This window comes from Gekko japonicus, unplaced genomic scaffold (assembly GCF_001447785.1).
Source record: "Gekko japonicus isolate JY-2015 unplaced genomic scaffold, Gekko_japonicus_V1.1 scaffold2118, whole genome shotgun sequence".
Taxonomy (NCBI): Eukaryota; Metazoa; Chordata; class Lepidosauria; order Squamata; family Gekkonidae; genus Gekko; species Gekko japonicus.
In genome coordinates, this window is record NW_015164257.1 from 123,092 (window position 1) to 149,862 (window position 26,771).

The following is a 26,771-nucleotide window of genomic DNA, read 5'->3' on the forward strand; positions in this document are numbered from 1 at the left end:
CGCTAAACAAACCACTTGTGCATTCATAATGGGGAACGTTTAATTGCCGAAGAAAAGCCGCCTTCCCTTCCCATACATTTTACGGTTGCCAACTAGGAGACTTTTGGGTGCAGAAACATTTGTGGGGTGCAGACGGGGGGAATAATGGCACATGACACTGTGACATCACTTCCAGAAGTGATGTTATGGAATCATGCAACACTGTAGGAATTCCCCTAACCTCTATGGTTTTTACCAGACAGATCGGAGAAATTTCTAGAGCAATACATGATGCCATGACACCACTCATCTGGAAGTGATGTCACAGCATCATGCAACATCACACACACACCCCGGGTTTGCTCCCACCGCTCCACTGAGTAAGGTGGGGGCCACAGCAGCAGAGGTAGGAGGTTGCCATGGCAAGTAAGCCCACATCCAATGCATGTGTGAAGGTATAGCTGCCAAGCTTCTGGCAGGGCCTGGAGTTCCCTCCAGACTGTCTCCAGACTACAGAGACCAGTTTCACTGGAGGAAATGAGAGTGGCCTCACGTCCTCCCTGAGCTCCCTCCCCAAACTCTGCCCTCCACAAGAACTACCCCCAAATCTCCAGAGATTTTCCAGGCCAGAGTTGGCAGCCCCACTATACCACCACCGTCATGGTATCTTCAGGGCTATTTTGGGGCAGGAACCGCACAGGAACGGAGTTCCGGCTGGCTCCCGAGGTGGCCACGCCCAGCAGGAACTCATTAGCATAATAGGCCACACCCAACAGCAGGAACTCATTAGGATTGGCTACATGAGGGGTGTGTGGCCTAACATGCAAAGGAGTTCCTGCTACCAAAAAAGCCCTGGGTCTTGACAACAAACAAGGTAAACAGAATAAGAAGCAAAAGGTGGGTGTGGCTGGATGACCACACTTCTGGTAACATGGGGTTGCGGCCTAATATGCTAATGAGCTGTGCTGTCAGGGTGGGGCCTAATATGCTAATGAGTTTCTGCTGTTGGGTGTAGCCTATTATGCTAATGAGTTCCTGCTGGGCTTTTTCTACAAAAAAAGCCTTAAGGATGCATGGACGAGGCCCTGATGAAGATCCTGGAATATGTAAAGAAGATCTGATAAGCTGTCGCCATTCATGGGAGTGCCACCTGGAACTGTATTGATTCCATTTTGGATTACGATATCAGTGACCGAGCACCATTGTTGTTTTCAAGTGTTAGTTGTTTTTATTATGTTTTAGATGTTTATTTATGGCACGGCTGATTACCTTGCCCTGGTGAGCTGCCCCGAGCCCATTGGGGAGGGCGGGATACAAATGTGAAAAATAAATATAAATAAATAAATAGGAAGCCCAAATTAATTATTCTAAGTAAATGAGTAAGACACCTGGGATATTGTGAACAAAGCTCTTGAATCTGGGGAAAATCTTTGAGGTTTCGAGATAGTCTTATCTACAGCACAAACCATTCAGTTCTTGAGTCTCGGGGTTTTTTTTTCCTTCTGAGTGCTTCCTGACCCCTGCACTAGCACTTTGGCTCTGAAAGGGGTGGTTACTTATTAACACAGTACAGTTTCAAATCTAGCCCTACAGACAGAACCACTAAAATAGGTACCACCCTGTTCCCTTTTCAGACTCTGAAACCCAAGCCACGCATCACATGCCAAGTGTAAGGGACTCAGGCCCTTCTGAACTCTTCCTGGCACCTTTTGACTCCTAGACCTCACCCAAGATCACTGTGATTACTCACATTTTTGACAGTCATCAGGACCAGGACCCCAGCAGTGCCCATTGCAGCTCTCGTGGCATGGAGGGCCTATTCAGGGAGAAGAAGAACACTGTATTAGCCATTGAAGGCAGCCCTAATGACCGCATGGGGCCAAAGTAAGCTTACCATACATGACATGCTTCTTCTGCTGTGATCTCCTCGTTTCTGAAAATGTCTCTCATGATCCATGCAAATGCCACTTTAGAATGGTTACATTAGGGGTCCCCAACATGGTGCCCAAGGGCACCATGGAACCCACCAACACCTTTCCTGCTGTCCACCAAGTGTTTTGAGAAAGTGGGTGGGACACAGTGTCAGAATTCCAAAGGTGCCCGAGGGCTCAAAAAGGTTGGGTTAGATATTGGTTGATTTGAGTTTTTGTGACCTAGTGGATGGAATGCTGGACTTTGACTGTGAAGTCCTGGATTCTAATCCCTTCACAACTATGAAATTCTCTGACTAGCCATGGCCAAGACATTCTTCCACTTAAGGTGACCTGCCTGACATCAACATGAGTCCATGCCTTTCCCATGATAGCTTCCACTTTGTGGAACAAGGTCCCTGAGGAGATGAGGGGAGAGCTGTCATTAGAAATCTTCAGGAGGCTCTGCAAGGCCATTTTGTCTGCCAGGGCTTTTACCGTAATATAAACTCAGACATCGTTGGGGGGAGGGATATCCAGGGCTATTTTGGGGCAGGAACGCACAGGAACGGAGTTCCGGCTGGCTCCTGAGTTGGCCACACCCAGCAGGAACTCATTAGCATAATAGGCCACACCTAACAGCAGAAACTCATTAGGATTGGCTACATTAGGGGTGTGTGGCCCAACATGCAAAGGAGTTCCTGCAAAAGGCCCTGGGTTTTGACAACAAACAAGGTAAACAGAACAACAAGCAAAAGGTGGGTGTGGCTGGATGGACCACACTTCTGTCAACATGGGTGTGTGTGGCCTAATATGCCAATGAGCGGTGCTATCAGGGGTGTGGCCTAATATGCTAATGAGTTTCTGCTGTTGGGTGTGGCCTATTATGCTAATGAGTTCCTGCTGGGCTTTTTCTACAAAAAAAGCCCTGGGGATATCTGAGGTTTTACTCTGTACTCTGTAATGTTTTAACTGCGATTTGTTAGCTGCCTTGAACCACGAGGAAAGATGGGATATAAATATTTTAATACATAAATAAGTAAATAAATTTATCTTCTCAGCCCAGCCTATTTCACAGGGTTGTTGTGAGGCATAAACGGAATAATTCCATGGGTGCTGCCCTCAAGTATTCCGAAGAAAGGGTGTGACAGAATAAAATACTGTAGTGTTTATTTCATTTATCCCCAATTAGGAACCAAAGTGGCTTAACATCGCTCTCCTCTCCTCCATTTTATCTTCACATCAATCCCGTGAGGCTGGCTAAGCTGAGACTGTGTAACCGGCTCGGAGTTTCCCAGCAATCTTTGACGGCAGAGTGGGGATTTGACCTTAGGTCTCCCAGATCTCAGACTGACCCTCTTAGCTACCACACCACATTAAATCTCCAGTGTAACATTAAACCTTAAAATCCATACTACTTCCTGTAAGAGCTGGTGTAGCACAGTGGCTAAGAGAACGAACTGTGGTCTGGAAGGTTGCTGGTTCAAATCTCATCTTGGCCACTCCCGCTTAGCTTCAGTGGAGGACAGTGGATGGAAATGAGAGTATTTAACTCAAGGAATATGAGTCACCTGCCATTTCTTCCTCCAGAGGCTTCACTCTCGCATAGGAGGATAACAACACCAGCCTACCTTACAGGGCTGTTGTACAGATTATTATGATTATGTATGTGGAGCACTTTCTGCAATGAAAGAGCTATATAAATGCTAAGCATGTTATTAGAAAGCAATAAGAGGTGTCTTTCTCACGGACAGGCTTCTCAAGGAAAGGGAATTAGCCTGATTCCAGAACTGAAGCACTCCTAGTTCGGTTTGCATAGCTGTTGGTGGATTTATTACTTATGCTACAGTGCAGGGATGTCAGTGAAACAGACACAGAGATTAATCTGGCAGGGAGAGGTAGAATTGTCTTCCACCACCATTGTTATGAAGGGAAGTGATGTCCAGTGGGCACAACAGAAGAACAAAGAAGGAACTACGAAGAAGCACAGTGATTCCATTTCCTGGCAAAATATGATCCCCTGGTTTGGAGGACAGTGGATGGAAATGAGAATATTTAACTCAAGGAATATGAGTCACCTGCCATTTCTTCCTCCAGAGACCCAGCTCACCAAGAATTTCCTGTCTTGAAAATGTATAAGACAAACAACAAATACTAGAATATGTTGCAAGAGTTGCATCCAGTAAGGAGGGGAGGGAGAGTAACCAAGGAGTCTGAGCTCCTGACCTTTTCCAATAACACCTCTAACATGCTTAGTTCGAGAATTCCCAGCTGCCATTAGAACAGTATCTCTGAGGTGCTGTCCACCAATGGGTTTCCATTTGCTTCTTCCCCAAACAAAACAAAGACCATGTCCTGGATTTCCTTCACTTCTCTAGAGCAGGAATCCAGGAGGGAACACCAGAAACAGCTCCCTCCATCAGAGGAGCATGATTAGCTGGCAGCCTCCCAATGCTTTGCGACTGGTCCCAGCGACCCCCCAGGGCAGCCATTTTGTGGTGGCACCTACTCAAAATTCCCAGAGTGCCCACAGGCTCAACAAGACTCAGGCCCATGCACTAGAGAGTGACAGAAGAAGACATAAAATGGAGGCTCTTGAGATAGGGAGGGGCTCACTGACAGGGAAAAGAGGTAAAGATGGGGAGGGCATATATAGCCCCATTCTATTTTTCCATGTGGGCAAAGGAACTGTCTCCCAGACAAAACCCACAGCCAAGCCCTAAAAGCCTAAATCTGTGGGAGAGAACAGGCCCACACACCCCACCCTACTATCTATCTGTACTTACAATTGTCCCCGTTGTCTGTGACCACTGGCTGAAAATGTGACTTCCGGATGATATCTCCCCAATTGATTGTATCCACGTGGCACAGCTGCTTGTTCCTTCCAATGTAGACACTCCCAGAAAGGATTTCTGAAAAGCAAAAGGGACAGCTATGGGCGCGATCACATGCACAATTAGCCCCGACATAGGCGCGAATGCCGGGCGGATTTAAACGGCGCGATCGGACACGAACATCTGAGAAGCGCCCCGCACCTGTCAGCAACCCATTTTGCTCCGCCGCAGAAGCGGAGTTAAAAGACACCAGGGAAAATCCGGTAGTAAATGGGCTGCGACAGGCCATGGACGGTGTTTCCCGTGTCTGATCGCTCCAGCACACTATCATGGCGTTGGGATGGTCTGATCAGGCCATCCTGACTCCGTGCCGTTGTTTCCCCCCCTTCTTAGCATGTGCATCATCGCAAACGCCATAGGGAGACCTCAGTGCGAAGATGCGATTCATCAGTTTCTCGTGTAAGCGCATCAGAAACAACCACAAAAAACGACTCACCCGCGGTTGCGTCTGATCATGCAGTGGTGGGCTATGCCCACAGCTTCCATGGACTGTGTGATCGCACAACCGCAGGCCAAATTCATCTAGAGGAAATAGCGTCCCCCCCCCCCCCCCGCTTTATCTTGCGCGTGTGACCGCCCCCTGTGATTACTTTCCTTTTGTGAGACAAAGAGATCCAAAGTGTGAGGATAAGCCGATATTTCTGAGCCAGAAATCATGTGCCTGAAAAAGTGGGCTGTGGCTCATGAAAGCTTGTGCTGCAGTTCATTTACACTGAATCACACTACTGGTCCATCAGGGTCAGTACCAGAGGTCATTTCGGGGGGGAACGCGGGGGAACGCAGTTCCCCCGGGTGAGGTGCGGGGGGCGGGGCACATGATGAAGCCCCGCCCCCTGCTTCCGGCCGCCCCGCTTCCAGCCCTCATTCAGCCAGGAGGAGGCAGGAGAAGAGGGAGGGTAAGTTGCTTCCTCCCTGCCTCTCCCCACCCCTGCCTGCCTGGGGCCAGGGAGGGCCTTGGCGGGGCTTCCTCGCACTCCCGCCGGCCTTGCAGGTCCACCGCCGGGCCCCTGATGTCAGGGGGTGTGGCATATGCTAATGAGTTATGCTAATGAGTTCCCCTAGCTCTTTTTCTACGAAATGACCCCTGGTCAGTACTGTCTATTCAGACTGGCAGTGGCTCTCCAGGGTCTCAGGCAGAGATCTCTGACATTACCTGATTCTTTTAACTGGAGGTGCCAAGGCTTGAACTTGGGACCTTTGGCATGCCAAGCAGATGCTCTGCCGCTGAGCCACAGCCCCCTCTTGTGAGCCACAGCAGTATCATAAAAGACCCTTTTAAAAACTTCAAAGCTCTTGTTTTCATGTCTTTTTGTGGAACTATGAGAAGGAACAGCTATATATTCCTTTAGAAAACTGATGAACTCTCTCTTCCACAGATAAAATGTATATTCCCCCCCCCCCCAGATAGCCCAGGCTAGCTCAGTCTTGTCAAATCTTGTAAGCTAAGCAGGGTCGACCCTAGCTAGCATTTGGATGGGAGACCTCCATGGAATACCTGGGTTGTGACGTGGAGCCGGGCAATGGCAAACTACCTCTGAATGTCCCTTGCCTTGAAACCCACACAGGGTCTCCATAATTCAGCTACGACTTGAAGGCTCTCTCCACCACCACCTCCCCACCACAAGGGCACCATTTATCCTCTTTTTAATTCCCTCTCAACCCACCCAAATGCTAGCTCCCTTTCCTTTCTTGTCCCACTGTTATTTCTGTTTCTTTGTCATGTAACCTTCTGCTTCTTTAATCTTCCCAACGGACTTCTGCAAAGTCTGTCAACAGGTATTGAACCTGCTCTATAAAGCAGGCTACCTAAGCCGTTGGAGTCAGAAGGACTTGCAAGTCTTCACCAGCAGAGGGCTTGTTCTCGTGGTCTCAAGGGCTCAGTGGCTGGGAGCCCCACTGAATTATCTGTGTCTTATGGTCACACACCTCATAACCCTCTGGAAACATGGAACAAGCCCAGGGACAATGTCAGTGCCTACAAATGTCAGATGATAGGAAGCTTCTAGACTGGGCAAGCCAGGGATAGACACTAGAAACCTAATTGTTTGCACTTGCACAGTCAACAAAGTAGTTATCTTCTCCTGCTGTATTTCCAACTCTGATGCAGCCTCCATCCCAAGCAACCAACCTCAAGTACCCTGGTGACTGGAAAACACTCATTCTAAATCTAGGGTTGCAATCCTCTAGGTGCCACCTAGAGTGCTCTTAGAATTACAATTGATCAGCAAACAACACAGACCAGTTCCCTGGCAGGAACCATAGTGTATACGAGAAATGGAAGTCCTAGACTGGCTACAGAGAGTGGGTGACTGATTGACAGTCACTTGTAAAGACACTAAAGGCTAGAAGCTGGCTGAGGGATGGAGAGGACAAGACTAGTTTTGGCTGACGTCCTCCTGCGGGTCTTCAGACTGGACTTTTCTCTTTAACATTTAGAGAAACCCGAGAGTTTTTTTAGGTTGATCGACAAGAGGCAGGAAATTTAAATTTTTAAAAAATGAATTTTGGTGGGAAGAAGCAACCTCACAAGAAGGGAAGGAGTTGGGGGAAGCTGACCTTTGACTTGGGTGTAACATCACATCCCTCCCCAGATCCAGCAATGAGTTTTGTAGGGCTGACAAAGCATACCCCAGATTTTCACAGCACCACCATTCTTGCTACTCCGCTGCCACTGGGCACCACCATTCTTGCTACTCCGCTGCCACCTTACCCCTACTTACTGTCAATCCCTAGCTTTTTCCCACAGCTCTGTCTCATCAACAGAAAGCAGACTGGAAATCCTTTGGGCAAGAAACACAGAGCTTCTGCATTCCAGCACACTATTTAGCACACCACTAATGGCATGAAACACATTCTAGGACTGGCGACCGAGATGCCAAAGGCGCATTCATGCAGCAGGGGATGTCATTCAGGTAATTCCGAAAATCCATTTCTCCCCAGCCAAGGATTCTTCTGTCAGCCAGAAGAAAGATCAAGCGATGGGAAAGCTGATAGACAGGTGTTGTCTTCTGGTGCCACTACAGTGCAACAACAACAACACTAGCCAAACAGGCTGGTTGGGGCAGGAACCTGCAACATGCTCAGACCTGACTCGCTGCTGGTTGCCTGCCTCCCTTTTTGCTCCACTGACAAGATCCCCAGGAACTCGTCAGCACTCATCCTCCAGGGTTGCCACCCGTTGTTCAGGAAGACTTCAGCCTCAATCATGTGGTAGTGCTAGACTGAAGGACAATGTATGTATGTAAGGAATGCAGGTGAAGGGATACAGGATTGTGCCCACTGGCCTCGCTCTCAAGCTCCACACATTTAACAGAAAGTCAGCTCAGAGCATCGTTATAAATCTCCGTGAAGATGGGAATGCTACAAAAAGCTGGGTCCTCAATTGCGTGTACAGAACATATGCATGTAGATTTGCACATGTCCAGGGCAAACGGTCCAACTTACATAGTAGCAACCCTTGTAGGTGCTTTCTAAAACTTAGGAGACCTGGCCCGTATAAAACCTGAATAATGTTTACCTGTTAAGAAACTGCTATGAGACTTCCGGTATTGACTTGTAGCTCCTGAGGAAGGACCTGAAGTCCGAAACACTAATCAATACCTAGGAAAAGTGTTGGACATCTGACTTCAATGGACATCTGACTTCAATGTGGACATCTATTCCAGACTTTATTGTTATGAGAGATTGTTATTCTGGACTTTGTTCTTTCCCTTTGGGATATTATGAATTTGTGTATTGTCCTATGATGGATTACATGCATTGAATTACTTATTGTATTGAAGTCTCTTTTCTATAGCTCTTGGGTGGGCTGGTCAGTGCACAGTTGTTATTTATTGGTTTTTCTTGGTCATTGTTTACTGTGGACTGTATTGTTGTTTTTGTTAACATCCAGGTGAGTCCTGGAGTTCTCCTGGAATCACAACTGATCTCCAGACTACAATTCCACTAAAGGAAACGGCAGCTTTGGAGGGTGGACTCTATGGAACCAAACCCCTGCTGAAGTCCTTCACCTCTAGAGTTGACAGCCTCCAGGAGGAGCCTGGAGCACCCCTGAAATTATAACCGATCTTCAACTGACAGATACAAGCTCCCCTGGAGAAAATGACTGCTCTGGAGAGGACAACTCTATAGCATTGTACTCTACTGCGGTCCCTTCCCCAGGCTCCATCCCCAAATGTCCAGGAATTTCCTAACCTGAAGTTGGCAACACTACCCTCCCAACATTCTACTTTCTGTAAACTCCATCCCCAGCTCGCCAGGAATTTCCCAAGCCACTCACCAGCTATGGTCCCATGAACTGAACTGGATTTAGGCCCAAGTTTTGCCTTGCTCCTCTATAAGGTATCAGAGTGAGACTTGAGTGGAAATGCCTCCCAACCCAGGCCTGGTACTTTATAACCCAAGCCTCAACACCAGCAGCTACAGCATGTACAACAGCAGGGGCTTCGTCCTGGGTTTCTTTTCCAATTTGTGATCACCTGACTAGCACATGATCCCAGGAGCCAATCACACCGTCTCAGGCCCTATAAAGCTGATCTTTCAATGTGGTCAATTTGCCAGATCAGCTTTCGTGCCTGCCTAGCCCTATACTTCCTGCCTCTGATCTCAAATCCTGCTTCATGTCACTGGCAGAGTGCCTGGACTCCCAACATCTAGCTTCAAACTCACTTGCCCCCAAAGAACTTGGTGGGAAAAGGTGGTCTGCACACACATACCTACCAAACAACTGATCAGCAGTATTGATCACTTGTTTGGGGACAGAGATCAGCTCCCCTGGAGAAAATGGCTGCTTTGAAGGATGGCCTCTATGGCATTCTACCATGCTGAGGCCCCTCCCCTCCCCAAACCGCTCCCTCTCCTGGATCCGCCCCCAAGTCTCCAGGTATTTTCCAACCCAGACCTAGCAACCCTATTTGGGGAGAAGGAGGGGAAGGAAAGGAGAGGGACTGGATTCAATCTCCTCAGACAGACAGCGGAATCAAGGCTGGCCTCACCAAGCATCTTTTAGGGCAGGGGTGTCGAACTCATTTGTTATGAGGGCCAGATCTGACATAAATGAGACCTTGTTGGGCTGGGCCATCTGTGTCATAAAATGTAATGCCAGGTAGCAGAGATATAAACTTTATAAAGGACACAAACAGAAAGGTGTTTTTTTAACTTAAAATAAAAACATGCTTAAAACATTAGCACTCTTGCATTATTTTGTTTATTTAACAGTGTCTGATAGCTGACACCTCTTGCTCTGAATTATTACATCAAAATGCCTGTGCTGTTGCAATCTTGAGTATGCTGTTCAGGTGTGTATCTGTAAGCTGCAAATCTACAATGACGCAGCAGCAGCAGAACTAGAAAAAGCAGAAGACAGCCAGTTCCACTGCAGGCCCGATAGAAGCCCTCCAGAGGCCTGATCCGGCCCCAGGGCCGCATGTTTAACACCCCTGTTTTAGGGGATACTTCTTGTAACTGAAATTTAGGCTTCAGGAAGCCTCCTGAAGTGTTTTTCCAAAACAAACTTTGAGTCTAATCTGCTTCAAATTCCAGAAGCCAGATTACGCTTCATAAAAAAGGTAGTCTCACCCCTGTTACCATCCCTTGGAAGCCTTTCTATACTAGCTGTTTGTTTAGCTGCACACACCCCTCATGACATTCTGCAAACACATTTTTTCTGTGAGTTTTGAGAATTAGGTCTTACATCTTGTGTTATCTGGATTTTTTTTAAAAACACACACACCTTTTATGGGGTTTTTTAAAGAACCTGGTTTGCTGGTTTGACTTCAAGGTATTTTAATTTTTTGTAACTGGCTTTGTTATGCACAATTGTGAGAATGTAGCTGAATAATTATATAACATCCTATAAATAAAAGAAATCCTATCAGAAATAGGGCTCAGGGTGTGTGTGTGTGGGGGGGTCAGTCTGACTAAAGTAGATACTGCACAAATAGGTTTTTGCCAACTCCAAGTTGGGAAAGTCTTGGAGATTTGGAGGTGGCACCTGGGGAGGGCAGGGAGTTCAGTGGGGTTGCTATAGATTTCATCCTCCATATCAGAAGGCCTGATAGCTCTGCTCCTAGGCTGCAATTGCATGAAGCTTATTCTGGGCACTCAGTGTGCTTTTGCAATGCATTGAATCCGTTTGGAGCCCTCTAAAAATTTTCCTCTGCTAACCCCACTCTCTCCACTGAAGCTGGATTTGACCTTGAAGTAGAACCCCACCCCACATTGTTTACAAGCCTCTGCCCTGTCCTGCAACTTCAGACCCAGCCAATTAAAGTGCAGGATGGTATGACGGCCCATAAATCTGCTTCTTGGAACTGATAAAGTGGCAGTTAGACAAATCGTGAGGTCTAATTGGCTAAGAAGACCCATAAATTCTTTCTGTTGACTGGACTTTCACCCACAAATCTCCAGATCAAAGAGAAAAGATGTTCTCTCTGATATAGTTAGCAATAGAAGGAACACAACTGTGGAATGCCGTTTGGAACCAATGGCCCCAATCTAAGTTTCTCACATATGGTTTGGAAGGACCAAAGCAGGTAATAAAAGAGAGGAGGGAATATTTTGATGTCATTATGTTATTGTAAGATTGTATTATTCGATCATCTATGGCCCAGTGACAGATAAACAAGTGCGCTGACTCTAATCTGGAAGAACTGGGTTTGATTCCCCACTCCTCCACTTGCAGCTGCTGGATGACCTTGGGCAAGCCATAGTTCTGTCAGAGCTGTTCTTGAAAGAGCAGTTTCTGTCAGAGTTCTCTTAGCCCCACCTACCTCACAGTGTGTCTGTTGTGGGGAGGGGAAGGGAACTGAGTTTATAAGCCGCTCTGAGACTCTGAGAGAAGGGCGGGGTATAAATCCAATCGCCTCCTCCTCCTCATTGGGAGGCCCTCATTTTTTTACAACTGCCATCATTCTGAATAGCCTCAACATCCCCTCTCAGATGCTGTGGGCAGTGCTGGCTGAGTAATGGAGAGCCCCCTTCTAATTTTGTAACACTGAAAACTCCTTCTTGTGTGTAGTCTACAATTCCGTACAAATAAAGAATCACAACCACATGGAATTTCGTACTGGGTACAGAATCCTTATGAATCTAAGGCTTTCAGCAGGCCAGAATGTCATCCTTCTGGCTATTTATTACATGAGGACAGTGCCAGGCCAAACCCCAAACCCCAGCTTAATCAGCATTTCTACAAGATGTATTTTTAACAAAGCGGTAACCTTCAGAGGAAGTACAGACAAACGAAAAGATACTCTAACTTTACACTGATTTATTTTTAAAAAACTGATTCTTATCAGAAAGGAAAGGCAGTCTGCATGTGCTCAGAGGCACTCAGACTGAGAGGAAGGAACCTTCAACAACACATTGAACTTGTAAAAACCCCAAAAGATGGCATTCTTATGAGAATCCCAGATTTCATGTTTTTCACATGTTTCTAAAGCAGAAGTTCAATACTTATGACTGTAAAGATATTTCTGAGAGTACAGCAAAGCCTACTGAAATCTCCAGTCGAGGGAGGAACTCAGTGTTCGAGGACAGGGCAGCCTTGCACTACCCGATAACCTGCAGGAAGAAAATAAAGTGCACGAAACAAGCAGATTCAAGCAAATTTGCTTTCTTTGGAAAAATTTAGTCAGGTTGTTGAATTAACCTTTTCTGGGCAGAATTTGCATTGCCTCGGCACAGTATTTCAAATGATAATACATAAAGTTTACACAGTGTGCCTGTAACCCTGGCATCGAGATCTGAGGTGAAAATCCCTGTAAACACCCAAGAAGCCCTCTCATAGAGATAACGCACATGGATGGTCCATCCAACCCAGTATCCTGAATCCAACAGGGCCAACATTGGATGCTACATGTATAGCATAAGTATTAAACTAATTATGGAGCAATCCATTCCACATGTGCCAAATACTCCCATCACGCAGTTCAGAAACTACCTTATGGTACACGCTGCACCAATGGAAGGTTACAGCTTATTCCATCTTATTTATACCTAGAAGAGTCGTACTTTTTTTGCACTACCATAGTCTATATGCTGTGTAATTGTTACAATTTGATGAAATCTTCTTTGGAGCAAGCCTTATCTATTTGGCCTGGCTTTGCCTTCTCCGTGGCACAAAAAGGATCTTGCTGGAATTCTACAGCACATCTATAAATGGCCTTTGAAGGGAGGAGATTGGAGGTGTCCAAACAATCTCTGCAGTGCACGCCTACCCAGGGCTTTACACAGCACTGGTCCTTGTCCATCTTCCTTACTGACAAGGGCAACTGCAGGTCCAGCATGGGCTACACAGGTTTCAAGACTGAACAACTGCTCAGGGTTAGTGCAAGAGACCTTTTTCTGCACCTCTGTCACTAGCCAGTTCTACCACTAGGCAGGGGAAGGAACAGCAGATTCTGATGCCGATCAAAGGCAGCAAATGGTCAATCCTTCCCTTTATCAGTACCACAGGGAGGGGGATTGTAGACACCACTCTAAAACCAAAGCTGTTAGGTACCTGTGTCTTAAGAAGAAACCCCTTGATGCTTAAAATCAAAATCCTTGAGCCCAGATTCTACAGCAAGGGCAGCTGCTATCTGTATAATTTATGTACAACAAGCATATCTACTTATTTTGCACACCTATTTTCTAGCTAATCATGGAGAAAGAATTAAAGCCTGACACTGAAGCTCTCCCACCTGGAAATCCCATCTTTCTTAAAATACAATTTATGCTGTCAACTGTTGGAGCTGGATACTGGGTTAGATGGACCATTCGCATACCTGAGTGCTAGGATATGGCTTTATAAATGGTTTATAGAGATCTCTGAGGTTTCACTAAGCTTTGCTCTCTCACTGTCCTTTCTATCTTCACAAGCTTAAAAGCTTTAGTCTTGTTTTTGTGTGTTTGTGTGTGTAGTTTTTGTTTAATTTCTTAGGAAGAAACAAGCTATGATAACTCAGGATGCTAACTTTGTGCCTGGTTGCACGTTTTGCCATTTTCAGTGTGTATTTGCAGAAGACACAGTGCTATGCCTGCAAGATGCATTCACCAGGAATTTTGGATTGCCTCCTCTCTAACGTATTAAGAATTCCCACATCAGCAAGATATTGTGCTAGACGGTGGAGATGCAGCTAAGCAAGCGACGTCTGCTTTACATAGAGGAGGCCGCACTGACATCACCGCTTGTGGAATCTTTAGCAAGGCTGAGAGAGAGAAATTTGCTCAAGACTCAAAAGGGGCTGGGATTGAAACTAGACAATCAGAGTCGACAATATGGCTAAACTGCAACTCAGCAGATTCCATCTGATGTGGTGCGCCATAACTCGGCACATGGACTCTGGAATTCTATCGTAGCAATCTAAAGTTGAATAAGCAGAATTTCTTGATACCTAACGTACATGTTTTGTACTCGTTTCATTTTGTGTAGTTAAGAGATTTTGAACAGAGAATGATGATCAGGGACAAAGAATCTGAGCGGTGCTGAGAAGAGAAGGTGCCTCACAGTTGATGCCAAGAGCTCCCGCCAAACCCTATTCTGGTTGTAACAGCCCGCGGATTTACATTTCACACCCCGAGGGCTAGAAACTTGGCTTTTTAAAAAAAGACGTGAGTCTCAGGATTGTGAAGGAGCTACAAGGTTTTATGTTAGAAGACAAATTCCAAGATCCAAGAGATCACAGCCAGGCGGACTCCTAGACACTCTGCCCAAAGGGCTAATCGTGTCTAGATGTTTCCAGTAAACTCAAGCTGTTGTTAAGTATGGAGATTAACAATGTGAGATCTGGTTTGGTCTGCACCTAGTGGCTGAATTTTGCTATGAAAGGAGAAAAGAACAAACTTTAGAGCGAGAGCAGGGTTCTATGCACATCATATCAGATCCTTAGAACTTTACACCACACCCCAAAAAGATCACAAGTACTTTTAATATGTTCTTTTAACTATAGGCACTGCAAAATCCATCTTGTATACCATACTAGTGCATGCACTTTCATTAAGCCTTCTGTCGCCTCATCCTATAGAATATATCTTTCTTGGAAGGCCTCAAAAAGTCTCCCCAGGTCACAGAAGCTGCCGTGGCAAGTACTTGGATAGGAGACTTCCTTGAAATACCAGCAGTTGGAAGGAGGGAGACATACTTTATTCAGCCACCTCTCTGAATATCCTCCAGGCCCCCAGTAGGGGTCAGTCACCAGAGGTCGCCATGACTTCCAGGTGCACACACGCTCTCACACACACGAAAAAAATACAAAACAAAAAATAAGAGGTCACAAAAATGTGGCAAATTAACGTTATGTAATTGATACCACTTCCCACAATGGACCTGTGGAACTGTAGGTGCTGAGTTCTCTCTTAATAGACAGCCATAGTACCATCACAGGGCCATGATTCCCAGAGTTCAAGGGAGGGGACAACCCATGGAATTTCAGCCAGTTTAAGAATGATGCATGGATGTGTCCTTAGAACAGCATAGCTAATGTAAGGGTAGTGGGGAAAATACTGTTCCTCAACCCTGCTATAAGGAAGAAAGTTCGGGAATTACCTTCACCATCATGAATGAAGGGACCATAAGAGATCATATGTGAAACCCTTTTTCAGCAGCCTAAGTCCCCTGCAGAAGTTGCTCTACTGTGCCATTCACGTGAAAGTGGAGGCCACCAGCTGTGTGTATTGGAAGCACATGGGTACCTACCATTCACCCAATGTAGACTTCACTCTAAAACCAAAGATAAACTATGTACAGGCAGTGGTTAGGTACCTGTGTCCTAAGATTGAATGCCTTGATGCTTAAAACCAAAATCCTTGTGCTCAGATTCTACAGCAAGGGCAGCAGCAATCTGTATAATTTATGTACATCAAGCATATCTGCTTATTTTGTACAACTATTTATCTAGCTAATCATGGAGAAAGAGTTAAGGCCTCACCACTGAAGCTCTGCCACCTGGAAATCCTATCTTTCTTAAAATGCAATTTATGCTGGCACTGTCAGAGCTGGATACCGGGTTAGATGGACCATTCACATTCCTGAGTGCTAGGAGATAGCTTTATAGATGGTTCATAGAGATCTCCTCTGAGATTGTATGATTACCATATGGTGTGAATTGGTCAACATATGGATTTTCCATGCAGGTGCAGCTTCCATTCTTACCCAGGGTTCCAATCTGCATGAATGGAAGCTCTACCCATATAGAAAATTAATGCATTGCCCAATTTATATGTTACACACAAATCACAATCCCGAAACAGCTGGCAAGTACAGAAGGCCACTGTAACATCTGCAGAGGGCTGTAGTCTTTTGTTTATCACATTTCTATTCATCTTTCCAAAGGTCTCAGGTATCATCCCATTTTATCCTTGCAGTAATCCTGTGAGGCAGGTTAGGTTGAGTGATTATGACTCGCCCAAGTTCAATCAGTGAGCTTCATGGCTTAGCTGGAATTTGAAGTTGCATCTCCTTGGTTCAACATTATATACTAAACTGCACTAGTTTCTACCCAGTACACCATACTTATTAAATAATCCATGGCCTTGAGCCCCTAACATATACAATAACCTTCCTTCTCCTCCCCTTACATGGTAAGATCCTGGTGCTTCATTATCTACAACATCTACTGTCAACAGCATAGCCAACCACTCATCTCTTGATTGTTTTCAACCCAACATTTATGGAACAAAGATTCTGACAGGCTCTGTTTTTCAGGCCACACACCTCCCCATATCAGGGCATTAATAGGGCAGCTCTTTGTTCAGAAGTAAGTCCAACTTCAGTGGGGCTTGCTCCCAGGTAAGCATGCATACGATTGCCACATGTGTCAGACTTAAGGAAATTTCTCCATTTACCAATCCTCATTCACAGAATCCCAAACAATACTTCTGATTTGTGGCTGAGGGCTCTTCCTCATAACTTTGGCTTTATTAAAGTCTATAATCCAGTGTTTCATGATGAGCAATCTTTGGATTTATTGGGTTATTTAATCAAGGAAACAGAACCACAGACAAAATAAACCCCGTACAGGGAAGTGAAAAATTAGACAAATGTGAATTACATAAAGGCATATTAATTGCTGTTGTTGTTTAATGGAAGTTGGTTAAATTGCCAGGCACACTTCTGAACAAAATTACAAGGTCAATAATTACATGGGATCTTATTATACAAAAGAACAGGGTCCAGTGGAACCATGTGGCCTCAAAAGCTAAACCATCCCATTATGATTCTCAGGGTTTAGCCGTGGAATGTATTTGCTGCCTAAGGGATAGGCAAGAGGTCACCTGTCATAGTAGCTGAAGTCATCGTGTTTACCCACGGAGCAATCGTACTCCACCCAGTAACAATCCCAATGACCCACATTCACCAACTCCCAGCCAACATATATCCCAGTCTTAACTTCAGAAAATGAAAGAAATACCCTCAAGGATCTGGTTGATGGACTATGGAGACCCCTATATTGTCTCTAGGTCAAGTGAGTCGTGACCCAGGAGAGCCTTATCATCCACTCCCAGTTTATAGCATCTTAAAGAAGGGCAATCTCAACTGCTACTGAATTGGCCAGTGCGGGAAGGTACCCTGCCTCCAATCCCAGAGCAGAAGGACCAGGTTGTCGTTTCTGAGCAGTGAGATACGGCACTCATCACATCACCAAAGCCATCTTCTCTCTCATCACTTGAAATGGTCCAGGTGGTGGAGGTGGAGAGCGCCATTAAGTCACAGCCAATTTATGGCAATCCCGTAGGGTTTTCACAAGACAAGAGATGAACAGAAGGGCCCCGCGTAGCAACCCTGGACTTCCTTGGTGGTCGCTCATCCAAGTACTAACCAAGGCCAACCCTGCCTAGCTTCCAAGATCAGATGGCATCAGTCTAGCCTGGGTCATGCAAGTCAGGGCAATTGTCTAAGACTGAGGGAAATAAAGGCAGGACTGGATCAAGACCAATTTGGGAGCTGCCATTGCTTCCTCTTTTTTTCTTTGCTGCATGCCCCCCTCATGCTCCTCTAGGTCCCCCGTGCCCCAGAAGCAGCATTTCACAGAGGTCAGAAGGCTGCAGTGGAAGGGAGTCAGCAGCAAAGTTCCGTTCCACCGACGGAAAATTTATTCTGGATCCAGACTGCAGTATAGATGCTAATGAGTAGATTTTCCCCCCCACTGCATGCAAAAGTGGAAAGCATGTGCTGGGAAGGCACAGCCAACAGGGACTTCCCAGTGCATACATACCCAACAACAAATGCAGCCACACTTTTTAAAAAGGAAAGCCCTGCCTGAAACTTACACTTCCCCATCTGGGAGGATTTCTCCTCAAATCTCAGGTGCGTGACCGCTGGCTAGGATTAGTCAGGAGTGAAATAAGGCGTTTTTGCACATGCTCAAGTCAGTCCTTTGTATGCCCTAAGGTTGAACCTCAGCATTGAAAACAGCTGCTAGGACTCTGTCCAGGTGAGCACTGGCTTGCATTAAACCCTGAAGGAGGCAGGGAAGTACTGCTGGGATTGGGTGGACTGGCCAGGTAAGCAGCGGCAGGAGGGAGTGGGAGCTGTGGTACAGCCCAGATCCTGAGGGCTCGCAGTAAGAAAAAACACATCCAGGTGCTTCAGACAAAGCATGGCTTTGCTCAACACATTAACGGGCAAAGTGCCCTCGATATGTTTGCCATTTCTAATTCACAAGCCATTCTAATTTGTCCCATGGAATGTTGTAAGAGACTTGCTGAGCTCCACTGAGGCTGCTTCACGGAAGGAAGAAGGAAGCAGTAAGTACTGGTTCAACAAGAGACAAGCTAGCTTGAGAAGACCCACATCCCTTGTGTCGTTGACTCACCTGTGAGCTGGTTGAAGCCCACCTGGCGCAGGGCGTGTGTGACATTTTTTGCATAGTTGAGAAGGATGAAGAGCGCATACTTGTCTTCATAATACTGGGCCCCTCGCACTATGCGCAAATTCTGCAGTGGCAGGTACGTGAAGACATTCATGGCAATCAAAACATAGCCAGTCACTTCTCGGATAGTCTGGGAAGAGTCAGAGGAAAATCAGAGACACCATCGCATCCACCCATTCATTACCAAATCACATAGCAAGTCACTTTACTAATGGCTCGTCACACAGTTCAAAACAGGCTGTAAGTGTTGGAACTCTGGGGCTTAACGCAAGAAGACGATCTGTGCTCCTTCCATGTAATGACCAGGTTTCGGCCCAGTCGATTCCTCATTTGGTTGCAAATTCTGCTACTAACATTCCCCAGAAGTGCCCTTGAAGAACACTTTGGTTCCTGACTGTTACTGCCATACAAATATTGCAAACACACAAAGAATACTTCAGTTAAGGGGCTGCATGAGGGAAACGATTATAGCAAACACCAGTAAGGAGTTGACGCCTCAAGCAGAGCGGCCATTTTTCTGTCTTGCTGGCTCAGACTCAATCCCTCCTCAGCCAGCCCTCCAAAGCTCATGCTTTGGGTGTTAATTTTTAAGGACTCTTCTCTTGTTTTTGCTTCGACAGACTAACACAGCCAATCCACTGGATGATGTTTATTTAATCCTCCTTTTCCTTGCTATCTGACTTTATAATTAGTAGCAACATCCTGTAGTCATCATGGGGTTCATAAATTAATTATGTATCAGCATTTGAATCAAGTTAGTTATCCAGGGACAAGACCTGAACCCTACAAGACATTCCTGTTTTCCCCTTTGAATGAGGAAGCATGTGAATCCCCCAAAAGTTCCACCATTATTTCAACTGAGGAACTGTTTGAGGGTGTGAAAATCTCCATGTGGGCTTGTTACCCACACAGGGTCAGCAACACGTCATCCATTCCCATACTGAACAGAAATGACCCTTGAGGGAGTATGAGTGGGCAGGGGAAAGGGTCAGCGTGACTTCAGAGATCATTCAATGAGCCAGTCGCATAACGGAAGTGGGGGGGAGAGTTAATTCTGGGTTCATTGAGTTGGCCCCATTGGCACAAACCCACTACATGATGACATGGATCCCACACACTGTGGGCAAGTTTGATCTAGACTGACGCATCACAGGGTGATTCGGACTTGCCGTTCCCTGCCTGGCAGCCATTCCTTTGAGAGAGGGGCACAGTCTGAAACTGTGAACTGAAGGAAGCTACCCCCAGCTCACACACGCTTGGCAAAGTGCAAGCCGTAGGCCTTACTCCTTCCCACGGGGCAAATTCCCTCGGATCCCAACATACCAATGGAAGCATCATTAAGCTGCAGTCTTGGCACTGAGCTTCTGCTCCCCACCTTCATATACAGGAAGCTGACAGCGCACATTTCTGAACCTTGGCTATCTGACAGGGCAGAGACTAGGTGCCATGTGTGCAGTCTACCTGCCTGCTGCCACAAAAGGCAAGCTGAGGCAGGGCCTTGTCTGACAGGAAACCTGGAAGCGGGTGAAAGAAGAAGAGAGAGGAAGCTTCCAGCACAAGTTCACTGCTTCAGTGAGGTACAGCGGGATCCAAGGAATCAGGGAGCACCTTAAACCCCGGCTACGTTGCCTGCTTGAAACCTCCAGCACCCACTCACTGGGACAGCTGGACTTCACTGCCCCTCACTCTGCCAGCCCTATGTCCTTGTGTGCATTTTGTATTGCTACTTCAGATATCGCAACCAAAGAAACTCAGATCCTCTGAGCAAACTAAATGATGCAAGGTAGGGCTGCAAGCCTACACATGTGTACTAAGACGTAAGATTCATTGCATTCAGTGGGGTTGGAGTCAAGATCCCAGAGCACCGGTACAACGATTTGCAAACTGACTTCAGACCACAGTTTTATGTTGAACGGCATGAAGGGAAGGAAGGGTAGAAGTTGTTCCGTACAGGGAGCATACATTCACAAAACTATATTTTGCGACTTTGTAAAACAAAGTTTGCGGGAAGCCAGGTTTATAAAGACAACCTGATTACCATTACCCCTTTCGCCACAGTGCAAATGTCCATTCTCTTTTCTACAATGAACACCCTGCTCCTTTCTTCTTGTTGCCCCAAAGAACAGGCACAGACGTAGGTGTGGTCTGAGCCATCCGGGGGCCCTGGGCAAAAGTTAAAGATAGAACCCCAAAATCAGTTAAAGATAGAACCGCCACCCACCCACCCATACACAACAATTAATCCCCTTCCTTTGTCTTTTTACCTGCAAGAAGGAGAGGTCCTGATTCTGTTCAATGAGGACAATCTCGAGATTGCCCATGACAATTTCGCAGTTGTTGTACATTTTATGGAGCGTCTGGTAGCTCTGAAGGGCATCGCCGGTCACACTGAGCCCGTTGAGAGTACCTGCACAGACTGGAACAAGAGATGGAAAAGAGGCACATGAATAATTTGGAAAGGCAAGTCAGTACTCAGGTTTCAGAAGAAAAAAGTCAAGCCTCGGGCCCCTTTGGGGGGGCAGGGTAAAAAAAACACACATTCATTTTGTTGTTCAGTCGCACAGTCGAGTCTGACTCTTTGCGACCCCATGGACCAGATCACGCCAGGCCTTCCTGTCTTCCGCCGTCCTCTGAAGTTTGCTCAATTTCATGTTCGTTGCATCTATGATACATTCATTAGATAAAGTTAAATACCCATCCCAAATGGGATCATCCATTTGTCATGGATAGACCCATGAAATCCTTTGTTTTTAAATTATTATTTGCTTGTTGTTTCTTTGATTGGATAACCTTTTGACTTGTGTTTTGTATTGATCTGCTGTTTTAAATTCCCCTCTGACTGCCAGGTACTTCTATCAACGGGGTGTAGGAGTCCTCTACAATTCTTCAGAAGAACAATACCTGTGAAAGGCGTTCATATCACTTCAGGCATTCACCTGGGCACATCCCTTAGAATCTTTGGCTTTTGTACCCAATGACATATTACAAACTGCTTTTCAACCTCTTCTTCCCCCAATCCATCCCAAACAATTTGCCCAAGCTGCTGCTTAAGAAATCCGAACTTCCTTTTGTATCCACACCTATAAATCTCACCCACCAAAAATCTAGAAAGGTTATCACTCTTGTTATCACTCATATTTGAATGCAAACCAAGAATCTCTTTTACAGTAGAACTCAAAATGTCAACATCTGAATTCCCTGGAAAACTAGGGGGGGACCAGGGAAATTATAGAAGCCAGGTTCTTCCAAGAATATGAAGCGTGGGTGTGTTTTTCTTTCTGAGTTTTAAAAATTGTACATTGTACAGATACTGAAAAACAAAGATCTTTTTAAAAGAAAGATATTACTGAACAACAAAACCAAAACACAAACTGAGCTGCCTACAATGGCTCTACTGGAAGATAACTGGGCAGTTCTGCCTGGTGTCACGTCTCCGGACAGAGAGGAAGTTAGCATGAAAAACACAGTCGCCATGGAGCCCTCTTCTCTGGCTGCTTGCCACTGGCTAATCTCACCCAGCCCTGAGTGGCATTTTGCCAGGCAAATGACGGACAGCCACAAGCACCACCTGTACACCCTGGCCCTCCCCTCTGAAAGTAAATAGGCCATCAGCTTCTCCACAGAGCCAAAGTGGCTCATAAGGACTTCTTTGTAAAAGGAAACAGCTTGCTCAACAAAAGCCTTTGAGGATGGCTGTCTACATTCTGGATCATCCCCCATATTGTGCTGTATTCTCTTCAAGAGGGATGACAAATCTAGTGTGGGTGCACTTGCCTTTTAACACCTATCAATAATAGTGATGACTGCACTGTTGTACTAATTTCCATCCTAGCAACTTAAGCTTCCATATTGTTCATTCTCTTGTATCCGTCAGCTAACAGTGCTGTCCTCAGCAGGGTTCCCCCCTTCTAAACCAGTGGGTTTAGAAAAGTATAACTCTGCTTAGGATGGCAAACTGTTAAGCTTCCTTAATTATGGGAGGCATTCCCACCAGAGAGCTAAAAGGTGATCACTGGAGAGAAAAGAAACACTAGAAAAGCAGCACCAAGAAAGGTAGAAAGGGACTCTTGCTCATGCACAACAGTTTACTGCATCTGGCAATTACAGTGGCAACGTAGCAACAGAAGAAGAGCCACGATGGACCAGACCAAAGGCCCATCGAGTCCAGCATCCTGTTCGCACGGTGGCCAGCCAGCTGCCTCTAGAAAGCCACAAGAAGAATGTCTGCAACAGCATCCTACCTCCCTCCCATGCTCCCCAGCAACTGATATAAAGAGGGATACCGTCTCTGGTACTGGAGGGACTAAAGATCCATAGGGCTGCCAAATGCAGCCGGGGGGCGGAGATTCCCCTGCTTCGGCGCCCCGATTCCCGGCGCGCCGGAATTGGGGCCCGGGGAAAACCCCACTCCCGCGTGTGCGTCACCGGAAGTGACGTCGCACGCTGGGGGCGGGGCCACGCCATTTGAGGGGAAAACTCTTTGTTTTCCCCTCAAATGGTGTGGCCCCGCCCAGCGTGTGACGTCACTTCCGGTGACGCTCCGGCGGCGTGCGCACGCACTAGGACAACTCCCGGACGGGAAGGAGCCTCCCCCACCGGTGAGTCAAATCGATTTGGCAACCCTAAAGATCCATCATGACTAGCAACCACCGAATCCCTGTCCCCCATGAATTTGTCCACTCCCATTTGAAAGCCTTCAAAGTCAGTGGCTATCACTGTATCCTATGGCTGTGATTTCCATAATTTAATTACGCACTGTGTGTAGAACTATGTCCTTTCATCATAAGAACATAAGAACATAAGACACGCCAATGTTGGATCAGACCAAAGGCCCATCCAGTCCAACACTCTGTGTCACACAGTGGCCAGAAATACCAGTGTCATCAGGAGGTCCACCAGTGGGGCCAGGACATTAGAAGCCCTCCCACTGTTGACCCCCCCCAAGCACCAAGAAGACAGAGCATCACTTGCCCCAGAGCCCCTATCTATACCTTGTGGCTAATATCCACTGATGGACCTCTGCTCCATCTGTCCTGAATCTCTCACCAGATTCAGTGGATCATTCCATGTTCTAGTATTATGGGAGAGGCTCTATCCACACCATGCATAATTTTATAGCCCGCTGTAATGTCTGCCCTTATTTGATTCTTTTCTAAGCCAAACAGCCCTAAACGTTTGGACCAGTTCTCATAGGGTAGCTGCTCTTTTCGGTTGCTCTTTTCAGCACCTTTTCAGGTTCTACAATATCCTTTTTCAAGAACAGTGACCAGAACTGTACACAGTATTAGAACAAAGTTTGAGTCCAGCAGCACCTTTAAGACCAACTAAGTTTTATTCAAGGTACAAACTTGCATGTGTAAGCACACTTCTTCAGGTATCTGAAGAAGTGTGCTTGCACAGGAAAGCTTACACCTTGAATAAAACTTAGTTGGTCTTAATTATTATCTATTTATTATTTATTAAATTAGATTTACTAGGCCACCCTTCCCTACAAGTAGGGCTCAGGGAGGCTTTAAAAGGTTTCCCTTGTTCGAAAGCCAGTCAAATCTGACTCTAGGGCACGGTGCTCATCTCCGTTTCCAAGCCAAAGAACCAGTGCTGTCCAAAGACATTTTCGTGGTCATGTGGCCGGCATGACTAGACACCGAGGCACACGGAACGCTGTTACCTTCCCACCAAAGCGGTACCGCTATTTATCTATTTGCAATTTCTTGCTCTTAAACTGCTAGGTTGGCAGGATCTGGGACCAGAGATGGGAGCTCACTCCGTCATGCAGCACTTGGGTCTTGAATAGCTGAACTACCGACCTTCCGGTCTGCAGTTCAGCGTCTTAACCACTGAGCAGGGTGGCTTACAACAGAGTAATATACAATAATTCTTTAAGTTAAAATCAAAATTAAAACCACCTAAAAAGATCTATAGATAAAAACAATATACATATACTAGAGGTCCCCTCAATTGAAAGAAAGTACCCCTAGTACACAGATGTTTCCACTGGCTTCCATCCTAAGCCTTGATTTTGCTTGACCAGCACTCTTTTCTGTTACGGAGCTGGTCCTCCACTGCAGCTCATGTTCCTTCAGCATTCCTTCAGTGTGGTAACTCTGGGAACCTTTATGCCCATTCATGCAAAGTGCCCATTTGCTTCTTCCCCAGAACACTTTTCCCCTCAAATTAAAGAGACAATCCTGTCTTTCCTTCACCTCACTAGAGCAGGAGATGATTCATAAGATCCCCAAAAACATCATCTTTGATCTGCAGGGAGTACCGATTCAGAAATGGCTGCCCCCATCACAGGAGGATGCTTGGTTTAAGACTCCCCCCTCCCTTTTTTTTTTTTTTTTTTTTGCAATTTCACCCCACTATAGACATTTTGTGGTGGTGCCCACTACTCTTCCTCAAAATTCCAAAACAGCCCACAGGCGGATCAAGTTTGGGGACCCCTGCAGCAGAGGACCCGCCTCCACAACAGACAAAGAGAGGCACCAATGGGGGGGAAAGGCTTAGGATCCAAGTTTAGGATCTCACGCTTGGTCAACTGCATTCTGTGCCATTTTTTTCTTTCTTTAGCTGAATACTCAGTATCATTTAACACAGATCAGTTAACTTCTTAGCTAAACATCATGTGATAAAATTATGAGAGTCAGATTTTTACTGTTCAGTTCACATTGATGAGCAGAGTCAAATCCATATTAGCAACTCTGCATGTGGAATAAGGAAACAACAGTTATTCTATATCAGTCCCACATAAAGAGGTGTGATCAGGGACGGGCACAGACCAGGAAAGCCCAGTTTGGTTTGGGGCTCACGAATTGGACAGCCCCAAACTGAACCTCCGAACCAACCCCCCTGCCTGAACTGAACTGGTTTGGGTCCCCCTGGCGCCATGTTCACATCACTTCCGAGTGGTGTTGAGTGTCACCTCTGGCGCGTCCACATTATCCAGATGTGACACAAGTGTGTCACCCCAACATCCTCACATCACTTCCAGATGATGCAGGCGCACCCGGGGCAGCATCCGATATGGCCCAGAAGTGATGTGGGCACATCGGGGGGCCAAACACCTGAACTGAACCGAGCAGAAGTTCAGTGAGTGTTCAGGGAAGGTTCCTTTTTCGGTTCAGAGTTTGCGAATGAGGCAAAGTCCAGCCCGGGCTTCGGCTTGGGTTCAGGTGTGTGCCCATCCCTAAGTGTGATCTTCAGCATTTGTGGCATTTGCATAGCAAACCTTGTTCACAAATCACAGTTTAGGGATACTCTGTTACTTGACCTGTGTGCAAACATTTGGTGAAGTAGGGTTGATATGTGAGAACCAGAAGAGGGAACCATGTAAACACAAAACCACAGTCCATTTTTTATTTTGGATTAAATAACACAGAATAAACCACTTCCTTGTTCTTTCTTGAAGGCAAACTACAGAAGATGCAAGGAGACAGGTGACTGATTCCTTGGCTCCCACTCCTGCCTAGAAAATGCAGGTGAAGGAAGGGGCTACAGTTTTTATTGCAGAGACACTATGTGGGTGCTTAACCCTTTGCCTATAGGCAATTATTGTGATCAAAATCCTCCCTTACTGTTTTCCCCATATATATATAGTAATGAAAGAGAGGGGGAAAGTCTACCCTTTCTAATCTAATTATTTTAGCTACATCTTGGATTTTACAGATGTTCAGTTGGCAGAAACACATCTTTCCCCACTTTCCTCTTTCCCCACCAGCCTTAATGACCTTTAAGAGGGCATAGTCAGGGGTTTAAGAACCCTTGTAAATGAAAGCCAATACAGTTCAAGAGGCTGCAGTGAGGACTGCAGGTGGTTAATACCACCCTTCTTCTATCTCCAATCCACAGACTATCCATAGGATCCACAGAATATCCACAGGACCTATGTATCGGAGCCAGTTTGGCCTACAGGACCTATGTTCTGGAGCCAGTTTGGTGTAGTGGTTAAGTGTGCAGACTCTAATCTGGGAGAGCCGGGTTTGATTCCCCACTCCTCCACTTGCAGCTGCTGAATGACCTTGGGCAAGCCATAGTTCTGTCACAGCTGTCTTTGAAAGGGTAGTTTCTGTCAGAGCTCTCTCAGGCCCACCTACCTCACAGGGTATCTGTTGTGGGAGGGGAAGGGAAAGGAATTTGCA

General features: G+C 46.2%; 1 protein-coding gene across 1 annotated transcript in view; it reads right to left on the reverse strand.

Annotated features, from left to right (window-relative positions):
- ERBB3 (erb-b2 receptor tyrosine kinase 3) overlaps window positions 1-26,771 on the reverse strand; it is a 105,281-nt gene that overhangs the window by 33,472 nt on the left and 45,038 nt on the right. Inside the window, exons 2-5 of the mRNA XM_015408694.1 lie at window positions 20,898-21,049; window positions 18,577-18,763; window positions 4,676-4,801; window positions 1,730-1,795 (exon numbers count right to left, since the gene is read on the reverse strand). Of these exons, the coding sequence (XP_015264180.1) occupies window positions 1,730-1,795; window positions 4,676-4,801; window positions 18,577-18,763; window positions 20,898-21,049 (531 nt within the window). The remainder of the gene's footprint in view (window positions 1-1,729; window positions 1,796-4,675; window positions 4,802-18,576; window positions 18,764-20,897; window positions 21,050-26,771) is intronic.